At 35.3% G+C, this 15,943-nt stretch overlaps 2 protein-coding genes across 4 annotated transcripts in view; one reads left to right on the top strand and one right to left on the bottom strand.

Annotated features, from left to right (window-relative positions):
- Window positions 1-15,943, bottom strand: part of LOC310726884 (uncharacterized protein) — a 200,766-nt gene that overhangs the window by 65,154 nt on the left and 119,669 nt on the right. The window lies entirely within an intron of this gene.
- The window catches only part of LOC310726646 (basement membrane-specific heparan sulfate proteoglycan core protein-like), a gene marked incomplete at its 3' end in the record, with an annotated part of 183,800 nt that overhangs the window by 18,828 nt on the left and 149,029 nt on the right, over window positions 1-15,943 (top strand). The window contains 5 exon segments of the mRNA XM_083542389.1: window positions 1,857-2,129; window positions 2,362-2,628; window positions 3,628-3,876; window positions 4,160-4,429; window positions 5,061-5,333. Coding sequence (XP_083398515.1) covers window positions 1,857-2,129; window positions 2,362-2,628; window positions 3,628-3,876; window positions 4,160-4,429; window positions 5,061-5,333 — 1,332 coding nt within the window.

Genomic DNA, 15,943 nt, shown 5'->3' on the forward strand with positions numbered 1-15,943 from the left:
TTAGAAATAGCTCATATGAAAAGCTAAAACCCTCCCAAATGATGTTTAATGCACTGAAATAAATTATTTTCACTGAAAAAAGATTGATCATTTAATCAAGACAGAAAGGTCAATTTTGGCAAGACAAAAGTTTTGTCGCCTATACAGAAATTGAACAAATTTACTGCAAATACAAAAATATGTCAGCAAATTAAGTATTGGTGCTGTGAGATCCAAATTTAATATCTTGTATTACTTCCATGAGCTTGAAGGACTGCATCCATGCGGTTTGGCAAGGATTCATCCAATTTATTGATGAAGTCATCAGGAATAGCAAAGAAAGCAGTCTTGCATGCCTCCCAGAGTTCATCAATATTCTTTGGTTTCGTCTTCCATGCTTCCTCTTTCATCCTACCCCACATATGCTCAATGATGTTCATGTCTGGTGACTGGGCTGGCCAATCCTGGAGCATCTTGATCTTCTTCGCCTTGAGGAATTTTGATGTGGAGATGGAAGTATGCGATGGAGCACCATCCTGCTGCAGAATTTGGCATCTTTTATGGTTGGGAATAAGAGGAAGCTAAGATTTCTTGGTATTTTAGACTATTGATGTTGCCTTCCACCCTGCAGATCTCTCGCACACCCCCATACTGGATGTAACCCCAGACCATGATTTTTTCCGCCACCAAACTTCACTGTTTTCTGGGTGAATCTCGGCTCCATGCGGGCTCCAGTAGGTCTCCTGCAATATTTGCGGCAACTGTGGTGTAATTCAACAGAAGATTCATGTGAAAAAATTCACCTTCTGCCACTTTTCCAGCGTCCATCCTTTTAGAAGGCTGTGGGCCTTGGCAAATGCCACACGGTTTTTCAATTGTCTTTTGTTTAGTGCTGGCTTCTGGGCACTGATTCGACCATGGAGGCCATTTCGAGACAGAATCCGACAAACTGTTCTGGTTGACACAGGGACTTCAGGTGACCAGGTCTCATGGAGCTCTGCTGCAGTGGAAAATGGGCTGGCCTTGGATTTTCGAGCCAACAAACGGTCCTCTGGAGCAGTTGTCTTGCGGGGTCTGCCTGACCTGGGCTTGTCAAAAATGTCTCCAGTCTCTTCAAATCTTTTTTATTTTTTTTTTTATCCTCTGTACTTGACGCTGAGACACATTGAAGGTGTCTGCCACATCAGCAGTGGATCTGGTCTTCAGCCTCTTGATAATCAAAACTTTAGTCTAAGGGTGAATCGCAGTGGTCTAGTTGCAGTTGATGTGAAGGTCTAGTGTACTGGGGTTCTTTTTATACACACCTGATTGATCCATTATTAGTCACAGGTGAAGCTCATATGACAAGGCGACAACACTTATGTCTTTGCAAAAATTGACTCAATGGGCTTTACCAAGTTGTGGATATTACAATACTTTTTGACAGTTTCGTTTTGCACTGAAAAATTATTACAAAAGCTGTTGGGATTAAAATGAGCCATGTCTTGTAAAAAAAATCTTGATTAGAAATATATTTCAGCGGCACTTCAGGTCAATTTGTACAGAAGCGACAAGACTTTTGTCAGGGACTGTATATACAAATGCCATGAGTTTGCCAATTTCTAAGAATGACACAGTGTAACAGAAGCTTTAATACAGCCAACAAATTTGTTCACTATTAAACCTTTTTTTAAAATGGACCATTTGAAATGGAAAGTGTTCTGCAGGACTCTGTTAACATATAATAAAATAAAAGAATATGTAGGCCTAATTGTTTAGTTGAGACCAGAATCATCTGAGAGACAACCAAAAATGTTTTGACTCCATATACAGTAGTTGCCTGGTATAGTACATTTAATTACTTATGTGATGAAATCTGTTTGTTTTGTCTCTAACAGCAAAACCTAAACCTGAACTCACATCAGACCTTAAAGGTCCTGCACTGACAGGAAACTCAGTGACTCTGTACTGTACAGTAAAGGAGCAGTCTGTTGGATGGAAGTTTTACTGGAGCAAAGATGAACAGATCCAAGAGACTGAGACTGAAACACACTCCTACACCATCAGATCAGTTAATGTCTCTGATGGAGGTCAGTACAGATGCAGAGCTGGAAGAGGAAACCCAGTCTACTACACACACTACAGTGATGCATTCTGGGTAAACATCACTGGTGAGTGTGACTCCATTGCACAGTAGTAGTAACACAGTAAAATATAGTTACACAGCTACATAGAACATAGTTGTTCATACACAGAACAACTTCATATTCCACACATGAAAAGGAATTAATGTTTAACATTTTGCACTTCTATTCTGAACCACTAAGTATTGTACCAAAATAAATGTTAATATAATATTGCTATATATTAAAAATATAATAGTATACATTTTATTATAAACAGGTGAATCTGCTCCAGTGTCTCTGATCATCAATCCCAGCAGAACTCAACACTTTACTGCTGACTCTCTCTCACTGAGCTGTGAGGACCAGAGAGACTCTACTGGATGGACAGTGAGAGGATACACACACAATGAGACATGGTTTGATTGTTCATCAGTTTCAGGATCTACATGTAACATCAGCTCCCTCTCTCCATCACACACTGGAGTTTACTGGTGTCAGTCTGAATCTGGAGAACGCAGTGATTCTGTCAACATCACAGTACACAGTGAGTATCACTTCAGTAGTATTTAATACATAAACCCGACTAACATAACCAACTAACAAAAAAAAAAAAAAAAACTAAACTGTAATTTACATTAAAATAAATTACTTGATACTTTAGTTGCATCTCCTAAAATACATAATACCTTACTTATAAAAAGAAAGAAAAACATGAAAACTAATATAGTAATCTGTAATTGGCAGCACTGCAGTAAAACCTAATCTCTAAAAGTGATTGAGGAACTTCTGGAAATTTTACTGAAACAACATTATTTTACTTAGGTTATGCCCTTCAGCTCTTACAGTTATGTTTTTTTCCCTCTTTCAGTCATTACATCATAATTAACATAATTGTATAATTGATCTATTTCCAATACTAAGAAAAAAAAGCTTTAGGGTACTGTATAATACATGATAGATATAATTATGTATTATACATTAATAGATTAGTTACATTAATAGAACAGCCATTACGTTACTGTCATGTTTGTTTAGATTTATGATAATAAATATAAAAATAAAAAATATGTATATTCATAATAATAATTATGCAATGGAAATCCACTTTTTTTGTAAATTCCACATAAACATTAAATGATTTGCAGGTCTAAAAGAAGGAAATTATGCAAAAAAGAATTCAACAAAATTGAACAATATTAAAAAAATGCATGATCGGCATGTATTAAAAAAAATTATAATAATAAAATCATAATAATAATAATAATAATAATAATAATAATAATAGTCCACTTACAGGAAATGTATATTGTGGTCTCTAACTAGAATTGTTTTTGCACAACAATTACACTTTTGCTCTTTCTACTGCACTTTAAACATGCTACATATGTTTATCTGCACATGATCAGAAACTAAAATCATATTAAACTTTAGTGTTCATTGTATTTGAGGTTGTACATTTAAAGGTATATGCTTGTGCCTTTAGAGTATTATGTAGTGAATATTAAGTGTATCTCTTTGTATTGCTTTGTTCTCTTTCCTACAGATGGTGAAGTAATACTTGACAGTCCTGTCCATCCTGTGACTGAGGGAAATCCTCTGATTTTACGCTGTTTATATCGCAACACAAACATCTCGGACTCAGGTGCTAATTTATATATAAATGACTCGGTCGTCCAGGACCTGACTGCGGGGGAGATGACCATCAATAGTGTCTCAAAGTCAGATAGAGGTTTCTACTACTGTAAAAACCCAGAGATCGGTGAGTCACCAAAAGCCTGGGTTTCAGTCAGAGGTGAGACATTTTGCATATATTCATTTCAATGTAAAGTTACATAGTTTGAGTCAGTTCTCCATTCTTAAGACATTATAGAAATGTTTATTATGACGTTATACTTATTTACACTGTTTACGCTTCTTGAATTAGTTACATGATCTTGACTACTATTCGGAATGTAATATGTAGAAATGGTTCGAATCCTCCCTTTAATTACGCAATATACACACATATACATATACACACTTGCATCATGTTTGCAGATACTATTTGTGCTAAATGTTTTATTATCTTTGTATAGAGAGACCAAAGCCTGTAGTGAAAATACAGCCAGCTGAGAATGTGTTCATTGGGGAAACGGTCATGCTTACATGTAACATACAGACCGGAGGATCCTGGAACTACCGCTGGTATAGAAATAATGAAGAACTAGGTGATGCTGCAGGAAAGAAGACCTACAAAATCACTGATGTCGAAGCCTCTGATGAAGGTCCATACAGCTGTAATGGAACTCATTCATCTGACACAAAATACACACAGATCAGTGATGCTTTTACACTGACTGTATCCGGTGAGTGTGTTTTATCTCACAAATTGTTGGTTCCATTTGCTTTTAAATGGATTTTTTTAAATGGGACAAAAAAATGCATCATGGTCCTTTTACAGTATCTCATTGTAATGGTTATTTCAATAAATAATAAACAGATTATTAAATAGATGATCTAATATTAAATATTTAACATATTTAAAATAGAAATTAACACACACACACACACACACACACACACACACACACACACACACACACACACACACACACACACACACACGACAATATTTAAACATTTCCATTTCAGTCATTTAGTGATGATTTTGTCTTCCAACTCTCCAAAATAATCTTTACTCTATACACCCATTAAAATGTATTTTAATAAATATAACAAAATAAATATAGTATAGAGAGATTAGAGCTCTATATCACAGCAGTTATTTTATAAACCTTCACTTTAATCACAGTGAATCTCTACATTTAATATTCCTTTCTTCAGTTTCATGTCAATAAAAATTCTAAAACAGTTTTAAAATTGACATTAGTTGTTTTTCATCATCACAGAGAGCATATTACTGTTCTACTGTAGAGGTAACTAGTATAGTAAAAACAACTCACTTTTTCAAATCTTTCTATATTTGATGTCTAACAGAAAAACCTGAACCTGAACTCACATCAGACCTTAAAGGAGCTGCACTGACAGGAAACTCAGTGACTCTGTACTGTACACTGAAGCTGCAGACTGCTGGATGGAAGTTTTACTGGAGCAAAGACACACAGAGCCGTGAGACTGAGACTGAAACACACTCCTACACCATCAGATCAGTTAGTGTCTCTGATGGAGGTCAGTACAGATGCAGAGCTGGAAGAGGAGACCCAGTCTACTACACACATTACAGTGATGCACTCTGGGTAAATGTAACTGGTGAGTATCTGACTGCATTGCACAGTACAAGTTAACAGTAGAACCACACATTCTCTTTAATGAAGATAAACAAAACACCACTCAGGAGTCTCACTGATGAACACCTTCACTCAATCCTGAGGATTTCCTCAGTTTAGAGCCTAAACCCAGACATGATGCACTTGAATCTAATAAGAGATGCAGGTATCTGGTTTGAACCAATGTGCATCAGAGTAAATCAGAGTGTAGCAAACTGAGCTTGAATGAATGTTGTCTTTATGCACTTTTTCTACTCCAAGGCATGAACTTTTAATGGTTGAAAGATTGCTTTTTTTTTTTTTTATTGAATGAAATTATTATTATTTTTGGTTGTGTTGTTGGCCTGTGAAAAAAGTTTTACATTAAAAAGGAATTCGAAAGGCGATAGATAGATAGATAGATAGACAGATAGATAGATAGATAGATAGATAGATAGATAGATAGATAGATAGATAGATAGATAGATAGATAGATAGATAGATAGATAGATAGATAGATAGATAGATAGAGAAAGACAAGAAAGAGCGAGAGAGAGACATAATAAGAAACGAATACCACTGATGTTTGTTTTATTTCAAATAAATTTTTTTATGTGTTTAAAATATTAAACTTTGGTTGTTCCAGATTCAACGTTTATGCAAAACTAAAGTTTGTTTCCATATGAAAAGGTTCAATATTACACATCTGGAGAGATTGGAAAACATGCACAATTGCAGTAAATTTTTCAATAAATATTGAGTTTGGCCCGTGACTTTGTCCCAATTTTAAAATGTTGGTCCCCTGTGAATTTGAGTTGGACACCCCTGCTTTAGAGATTCAAATGATGTTTTTTGCTATTATCTGCATGATAAAAAAAATTATTTAAGTTCAGTTTGGCATTATGAGGGAAAATGGCAGAAGAAGCTTCTGATTTGCTCGTTTTTTGCTTCGTAAACTAATCTACATCTTTGGTGTGTGAGAGCCAGGAAATTATACACCATTGGTAGATTGAAAAAGCCACGCAATGACAGGAAATATGTTGATGGGCTGAAAACGGTGTGCAGTGAGAAGAAAAGTATTTACATTTTACCAAATGAATTGATTAAAACTAAACAACGAGCCTGTTTTGAAAATGTAAGATGTAGAAAGTACAGATATTTGTGTAAAAATGTAATGAGTAAAAGTAAAAAGTTGTCCGAAAAATAGAGATGTTAAGAAGTGATACCAGAAAAATCTACTTAAGTACAGTAATGAAATATTTGTACTTCATTACTTTCCACCTCTAATAATAAGTAAAGATGTACATTAAAGTATGATTTAAAAAAATGTATAATGCAGAATGTTTTCTTTTTTTTACAAAATATGAATATATTTTTATATACAGTATTTAAATATAATATTTTTTTTAACAGGTAATTCTCCAGTGTCTCTGATCATCAATCCCAGCAGAACTCAACACTTTACTGCTGACTCTCTCTCACTGAGCTGTGAGGACCAGAGAGACTCTACTGGATGGACAGTGAGAGGACACACACAAAATGAGCTGTTCAATTGTTCATCAGTTTCAGGATCTACATGTAACATCAGCTCCCTCTCTCCATCACACACTGGAGTTTACTGGTGTCAGTCTGAATCTGGAGAACGCAGTGATTCTGTCAACATCACAGTGCACAGTAAGTCTTTATCACTTCTCATCAGTAGTATTTAATTATAACACCAATTCTGAAATAGTTGGGATACTGTGCAAAATTTAAATTAAAAACAGAATGAGATCATTTGCAAATCTCATAAATCAATATTCTATTCCCAATAAAACAAGCAAACAAAAACCTTATCAAATGTTTAAACTGAGAATACCATTTTAAGGAAAACATTTGTGAATTTGATGGCTCGAACAGGGCTTTTAAAAAGTTGGAACAGTTCCATGTTTCCCACTGGGTGCTGAGTAGAGCAGTTTGATGAAATTTTGGGAGAAGATTATTGTTCCATACTGTATGTGTCTTCAGGATTCTAGCTGCTGGTTCTGGGTGTCCTTTATTGTTTTTTTTGTTTGCTTATTTTGTTTCATGATGAATTTTTTAAAATGCTGAAAGGCCTATACTGCAGTAATCTTCTATTATAAAGTCATGCTATTGTAATAGATGCATTGTCTTGCTCAAATATGCAAGGCATTCCCTGAAAAAGATATATTTTTTTGGATGGAAACATTTGTTGGTCTAAAACCTTTATATACCATTTAGAATTGATAGAACATTCCCAAACAGGTAAACTCCTTGTTAAACAGGCACTAAAGCAATTCCATACTATAAGAGATGCAGATTTATTAACTGAGCATTGATAAGTCAGTCTCTTTCCTCTTTAGTCTGGAGGACATGTTGTCCATGCTTTCCAAAAATAACTACTTTTCCACTTTGCCTCAGTACATTTTAAATGAGCTATAGCATAGCATTGTCTATGACATAGCTTCATGAATAGAGGAAAAAAAAATGTAGTGCCATTATTTTTTTCAGCTAGCCAGTGAACTGTATCCTTGATAGATATGTAGATATGGCCAGCAGGCATATACAAGAAGGTCTTTAATATTTAAATATTCATTGGTAATCCAATAAACAATATGAAACATCAAACCTTTGCAGATTTGTCTCAGGTAAATTCTCAGGTAATATATGTAGCCTAGAACATGATACTATAGCTACAAACTTAACTTGTAATTGAGAGAATAGAGTAAAATTTTATTTCTTCATTTTAGTCATAAATATGGCATTGAGGTCATTAATTCAAATCACATAGAACATATCAATAGAGGTCTGTATACTAAAATATTTTTCGGTTGTTGTTCTTTCTCTTTAACACAGATGGTGATGTGATCCTGGAAAGTCCTGTCCGTCCTGTAACTGAGGGAACTCCTCTGACTTTACGCTGTTTACATCGTGACTCAAAGATCTCGGTCTCTGGTGTTTATTTCTATAATAAAGGTTCTATCATCCAGAACCAGGCTGGAAGAGAGATGACCATCAATAGCATCTCAAATTCAGATGAAGGTTTGTACCACTGTAAACACCCAGAGAGAGGAGAGTCACCAAAAAGCTGGATCACAGTAAAAGGTAAAGAAACCATTTATTCTTCCTTGAATTCGATTTGTAACATTACGGTTTCATGTTGTAGTGTTAAAACAAATATTCAGTTTCTCCTCTTTCCTTAGTTTCAGCTCCTTTATCCACTGTTGCAATTGTAGGACTGAGTCTGTCTTGTGTGTTTGTCATCATTATAATCTTACTGATCCTGCTGTTGTGTTACATCAAGACCAAAGGTATGATTGTCAGTTATTTGTGTCTATAGCACAATAAGTCACTTCAAAAATGTTTCTCATATCACCAAATATTTTAATACTTTAACTTGTATCACTGATTTACTCTGTTGACTGGCACTAGAGACAACATAAAATATCAAGAGATTTTGTTGTTTTATTTGATTATTTTCTAAGTGTTTCTGTAGCTGGAACCAGCAATATAACCTATTCACAGGGTCTTATTAGAAAGATACCTGGATGAACCTAATGTCAGATCATTTTTACCAGAAGTTCAGGTGATGTGATGTGATTTTACTTTTCAATAATTGTATGTCAATAAGATGTGTAATAATGCTCAAAATTGTAATGCATTACTTTTTAAAAATAGAGGAAACACAGATGGAATTGCTGTGATACAACCGTCACATAGCAACTGCTTCCCTACACAACATTGAACTTCTTAATCACCAAAGTAATTTCTTGAGGAAATAAAGAGGTTTTTGGGGAAATAATCCAGTTCCTACTTGCAGCTGAATAAAAAAAATCTGTTATCTACCGTAATTTCCGGACTATAAAGCGCACCCAAATATAAGCCGCACTCACTGAATTTTACAAAGATTTTTATTTTTAACATAAATAAGCTGCACCTGTCTATAAGCCGCAGGTGTCTACACTGAAACTAATGAACTTTACACAGGCTTTAATGAAAGGCATTGCCTGTAACACGGCTTGTATCTAAACAGTAGCCTACCAAGAAAGTCATTGTTCGTGGTCTTCCTCCTTTCTTTCACAACAATTTCTCTGGGGAGTTTTTCTTTTAGCATCGTCGTGTGTTTAAAAATCACCATCGGTGAAGCTTTTCTCCCGATGCCGTGCAGCTCAGAACACAGGTGAAGTGTGTTTTTTCATGCCCGGTTGTTTTCAGCGTGACGAATGATTCGCATTTCCTGTAGACAGTCCGAGTGAGCGGCAGGTCAAACATCAGAGGAACCTCATCCATATTTATGATGTGGTGCGGCCCGATTCAGTGGAAGCGCACCCGATTTAATATAAAGAGTTTCATTGGTTCACCTGAAACCGTTCCGCAATTTCATTGGTCTAATGCAGACATGGGCAAACTACGGCCCGCGGGCCACACACGGTCTGTTAGGTTTATTAATCCGGCCCGCCAAACGTGACCAAATTATATTAAAATAGGTACGGGTAAACATTGTTCAATTTACCTTTACCCTGTAATGCCCACGTTTCCCCTTAAGATGTCGCACTTCAGCTCCATTGACGTTGTTCGCGTGCATTTACTCTTAAGAGAGCTTAATCTGATACTCTTTAAAAACTGCGACAGTTTCTGACAAACACCTCGGATCTATCCTGAGAATTGCCACAACAAAACTTACTCCAGACTTGGATGAACTGGCAAAATAAGGAGTTCAACAACACTGTTCCTACTGAAACTGAACTTGAGTTTTTCTGTGTTTATTGATGCACTGGCAAAAAAAAAAAAAGATCAACAAATTGTTGATCTTTTGGCACTTGATGAAACTGAATTTGCCAAATCTCGAATGTGTGTGTGTGTATATATATATATATATATATATATATATATATATATATATATATATATATATATATATATATATATATATGTGTATGACCCGGCCCCTCTGTCGGATTTTAGAACCCATTGTGGCGCGTGAGTCAAAAAGTTTGGATTACTTCTGCTATGAATCATTCAGTAACTAAAATAATAGAATTTAATGGAGGGAAATATACAGTAGATGTGAAAATGTTGAGGGTTCATATAAATGGAAAGAGCAGTAAAAGAGCTGGCACTGTATATTCAGAACTAAAGCAGAACACAGATGAATATAGTATAAGCTCAAAATGTATACAAAATATCTACAGACAACAATATTACTTAAGCAAACAGAGATATCGCCACTATATTTACATTATATTCAGCAATATGGCAGATGCTCGTTAGTAAAAAAGATTATTAAAATTCTATTATTACCATTTCTGTATCAAACCAAAACGTTTAGAGATCGCTGCAGGATGGTGGGAAGTAGCTGGCTGAAATAACTGCAATATATTTTGTTATAAATGCATTTTAATTAAATATACAAAAGATAACAGCACAGCAACTTTCACCTGACATCTTCCAAGTTTTGTACCAATGATTTGAGACTGTATTTTAAAATGTTATTTATTTTTTTTTAGAGCTTTGCTACAGAATTTTGACAAATATGAAGAGTGAAAAAACTCTGTAAAAAGCTTTGTATATCTTTTTTTTTTTTATAGATTTTGCCATTAGTGATGTGACTTATGCTGAAATTGAAAAGACAAACCAAAGAGAAACCAAAGAGAAAACAATGTGGTGCACAGGTGGGACACAAAAGAACTCCTCAAGCCCTTTGTTGAAAGCTTGATGCTCAGGGAAAAAAAAAAAAAGGAATTCAAGGCAGGTGACAGGCTACCAACAAAATAATTTTGCCATGGTCATGTTTTCTTTTGTTTATACTGTGTTTAGGTTTCAGTGCAAAAGTAAAAAAAAAAAAAATAATAATAATAATAATCACTGCTAATAAAACATTTTGGACTAAACTTTATAAACTGTCTTTTTCCCCATAGGTCCATGTAAAAAGTCTAAGGTTTTCCATTCAGAAACTGAAAGTTGAAACAGCTAAAGAACATGGTGTATGGGACATAGTGTTTAATTTTTTGCTTATTTCAAATATTTGTGTTGTATGAAATTCTGGTAGGGATGTAAAAGGAGGAATATAAAGTTGTATTTTTACTTTCTATCTTTTACATTGGGTAAAACTGGAGGTTTACTAGTTCCCTGGCACAGTATATTTTAATATGGATATATATGTCTGTTTGAGGGTTTTTTTGTTTTTTTTACATATTTTATGTTTAGATTTTTCCTTTCATTTTGTTCAAACTCTTTAGGTTTAGTGCTTCTATAATGTATATTTTAACATTAAAATTATAGCTTTGTTGTTTAAATCATGTTTTAATAATAAAAATAATCAATTTGATTGTTTTTCTACCATTTTATTTCTGTTCTCGTGCACAAGTATTACAGTATTAAATTCCAAACACCAGTATTTATTAAGCTTGTTTGTTTCTTTTTTAAACATAAATACAAATTTTTCTTTTCCAAACAACAGTAGCTCTTAAATTCAAGTTATTTATTTTTTATTATTAGACTATATTATTACAAGATGAATATTTAGTCAGGGCTGATTGGCTCTATATAATGCACTGTATGCACACTTTAAATGAAGGTCTAAAAAGTCATTACTTTGTGTTTTAACAGCTTCAGGTTCGTTTATCAAGTGGACATTCTGGTGACAGTGTAGTGATTAATGATAATAATAATAATAATAATAATAATAATAATAATAATAATAATCGAAAAACCTTTTTAAAGTTTCAATTTTTTTAATTCCAGATTCTAAGATCCTAAATTTTGGGGAGGGTCAATAGCATAATGGTAATCCTGGAGCCAAAGAAATACTGATCTGTAGGTGCTGTGTTGACAGGGGGCAACATGGGCACTCTGACTGGTCAATTTGTGCTACAGGGGGGTTGGACAAGATGTAGGCTAGCATTTGCTCTCCATGTATATTATTGAGCTTTGGGTGCCCAATACCTTTTACTGGTTCACCTGTCAAATGTTACAGATCCAAGAAAGAATGCAGTGTTCTTTCTTAGCCATAAAATGAAACCATAAAATATGATAGAGGCTAATTTGTAGTGTTCTGAACCTGACGTCTGACCTGGGCTTTTGTTTTATAATCCAGCTTTTTTAAATAGCAACAAATCTCAGTTCACCAGACAACAAGTTCTAAAAGAATATGGACTTGCTATTTGATGTCGACATGATTTACTCCCTCATGCTGACTCCATATGTTCAGTGTTGTCGTTGCCGTCTGCATCCAGTTTCCACTGTGCATATATAACTTCTCATTTCCCAATTTCTTAGCTTAGTGTTTGTTGCTGCTTGGCCTGAGTGTTGTGTAAGCTTGACTGTGTATTCAGACATTTGTTCAACTCAAACTTTTAAGAAATTTTTTTTTCTTAGGAAAATGTTTACTCAGAAGTTATTTGAGGATAAATTTTTACATTGCATTTCTTCACTGGATTTTTTTCACCATATTTTCCTGCTGTTTCTAACTATTATGATATCGACCCACATGGGAAATGATAAAAAATGATACATACACCCTGGAGAAATATGTCCTAGGTTGCACTGAGAACGATGGTTTCCGGCAGAGTATTTTAAAGCAGTGACACTCAAAACCCGTGCTCACAACCAACCATTATGCATTTTCCCTTTTTACATAACATTTTTCATCAAATGGTCGAGCTATAAGATCCGTTCTATTTAACATGGTCTGGAACCAGGTTACCTACTGTTTCACATTCAAATTACAACAGTAATGGTCTCCAATTTATAGCACTGGTGGGCGGTCAGGGCCAGCAAAGCCTTCTCTGCTGGCCTAAACACTATCAGAAGCACTGACCTACATTTACATATATATTTGTTCCATGAAAGTGTTAATATATTCCCAACAGTCTATTCTCTTCATTTTGTAGCGTATCTCTTGGCTGCGCTGCTTCTAGTACGTGTCAGTGGATTTTAGATTTTTTTGTCCAATCAGATTTCAGCCTATATGTGCTGACATGTCGATCTAATCTGCCCAGGGCCTTCAAAGTCTGTACTGCTGGCTCTTTGAGAGAAATTGATTTGGTCTCGGACATACATAAAAATTAATTTTGAACAAAAGCTAGACATCGTGAGGAGAGGTTGGCCAACCCTGAAGCTAATTATGAGTCTGCATTTCTGATGAGTAGGTTGTATTTTATTTACATTTTTATGTTTTTGTCATGTTATTAGACAAATATTGCTTCTGAACTGCTCTCTATGATGTAGGTGCACAGTTGCAGTTGTAGTGTAGAGGTTTGGAGTCTTAACTGGATTTCTTGCTTTAGTAAAAATGGTATTCACCCTCTATATGTGAAATGGCTCTCTCTCTGTAATGCCATGTGTTGTTATATTGCGTTTATTGTATAGTAGTGATGGTTTCTATAATTGCGATGTGATAGTGGTGGTATTAAGAGATTAATTAAGTCGGGTAAATCCTCAATGAAGGCCCAGGTACCAAATGCACGGCCTGTCACTGCTTTATAGAGAACTGAAATATCACAAAAAAGATTGTTTTTTGTATTAAATGCATTGGTGGAATTTAAATACACAATAAAAAGCAGCATGCACTGTTAGGTTTGATTTTGGGTTCAGAGTTAAGTTCTAATCATAAGAAATAATCACACAGAACCAGATATCAGGACTTTGAACTCGTTTGTTAGAACCACTCAAATAAATCACTATATTAACAACCACTATAATAAAGATTTACAGAGAACATTTACTTACAGATCATCAAATGAACGAGCTCCATCCTGTCCCACTGATGTCTGACTGAGAGGTGACAGTGTGACACTTCAATGTGCACTGTCAGGATTTTCCGGTTTCGCGGCGCGCACTTCCGGGTCGGCGGCCATCTTGCCGCTTTCACGCGTCTCCCGGTATCTCTGTTCTGCTCTGCCTCCCTGGTTACCTGGTTTGAACTCTGGACTGGTTTTTGGTTTGTGTGTCTTCCCTGCCTATCTCGTTTTGTTTTACTGGCTTTTGGATTTTTTTGGACTTTTTTTTTTCGGTTTTGCTTTTGATTTCCATGTATTGCCCTGTTCGCCTGTGTTAAGACCCTGGACTTTGTTGTTGTTTTTGGACTTTGTTTTTGCCCCTTTGTATTTTGTTATATGCTTAAATTCTGTACAGCACTTTGGCCAACAGCTGTTGTTTTTAAATGTGTTCTATAAATACTGACTGACTATGACTTTGTTTCTGCCTTTGCTCTACTTTTTAAAAAAAATATATATTAAAGTCTTCATGACCCTGTGTGCATTCTGCATTTGGGTCCTCCCCTCCAGTCACTCACCTCACTCACCCAGTCACACCCAGTGTTGGAGGTAACGCGTTACAAGTAACGTGCGTTACGTAATAATATTACTTTTCTGGAGTAAAGTAACGCTTTACTTTATAAATTTACACATTAATATCCGAGTTATCTTTTTTTTTAAAGTAATGCAAGTCAGTTAAATTATTTTGCATAAAAAAAAAAAAAAATACTGAATTAAAATGAACGTAGTCACGTAGAATCGCGCACTCATACGTGCGAGCAGCGGGAACAGAAGCTGGTCAGAAGCGGAGATGGCAAACCAGAGCATCACATTACTGTGATGGAAGTATTCTTATTATTTTGAAATAGTTGAGGAAAAGGAGAAGGGAATAATCAGTAAGTGTAGATTATGTTGGTGAAAAGCTCTTGACAACTGCAAAAAAATACAACTTCAAAAAACAAAAACATCTGAATGCAAAGCACAGCACTACAGATGTGTGTGTGTGTGTGTGTGTGTATAATGTTGAATATATGCAACATTATGCAATGTTGCATATATGGAAATGGAGACAGAAATATAGAAAACTTTTGCCGACTTTCCACCACTGCAGATCTATAGACTGTTTAGAATAAAAGTTTTCCGTGGGAGACACATGTACTATGCCATCGCAGCGGAGATAGAGAGCAAATTCACAGCTCATTTGCTCTTTGTGGGAAGATAAACTGCCACGGTCACTGATAATAGCGCAAACTTTGTAAAAAGCGTTCAGAATGTTTCAAGCTGATGATGAAGCAGAGAATGATGTAGATGAGGACGAGGTCTTATTTACGGAATTGCACGAAGTTTTACGTGATGGCGGCGAAAGGTATGTTCTCCCTCCACATCACCGGTGTGCAGCCCACACCCTTAATCTTATATACACTAACGATAGTTACATTCCTGACGGTGAAGGCAGATTGAAAAGCAGTGTACAGAAGTGCGACTGGAAAGTGTTCAGCCTTGTGGTCAAAATTTAGTCGATCATCTTATTGTTCTCTAAGAAGTTATTAAGCATTTTAAATGTTTAAGACATGTCTTTTGCCCTAATATAACTTATTTCTTAATAGCAATTATGTATATTACACCTGTTACACCTGTAAGGCGTGAAAGAGATACAAGTAACGCAAAAGTAACGCAAAAGTAATATAACGCATTACTTTCCATAAAAAGTAACTAAGTAACGTAATTAGTTACTTTTTTGGGGAGTAACTCAATATTGTAATGCGTTACTTTTAAAAGTAGCTCTGCCCAACACTGGTCACACCCGCACCTGCTTTTCTGACACTGGCTGAATTACAGCAATGGGGAAATGTGTATC

Source organism: Silurus aristotelis (assembly GCF_946808225.1).
Source record: "Silurus aristotelis genome assembly, chromosome: 5".
NCBI classification, from domain to species: Eukaryota; Metazoa; Chordata; class Actinopteri; order Siluriformes; family Siluridae; genus Silurus; species Silurus aristotelis.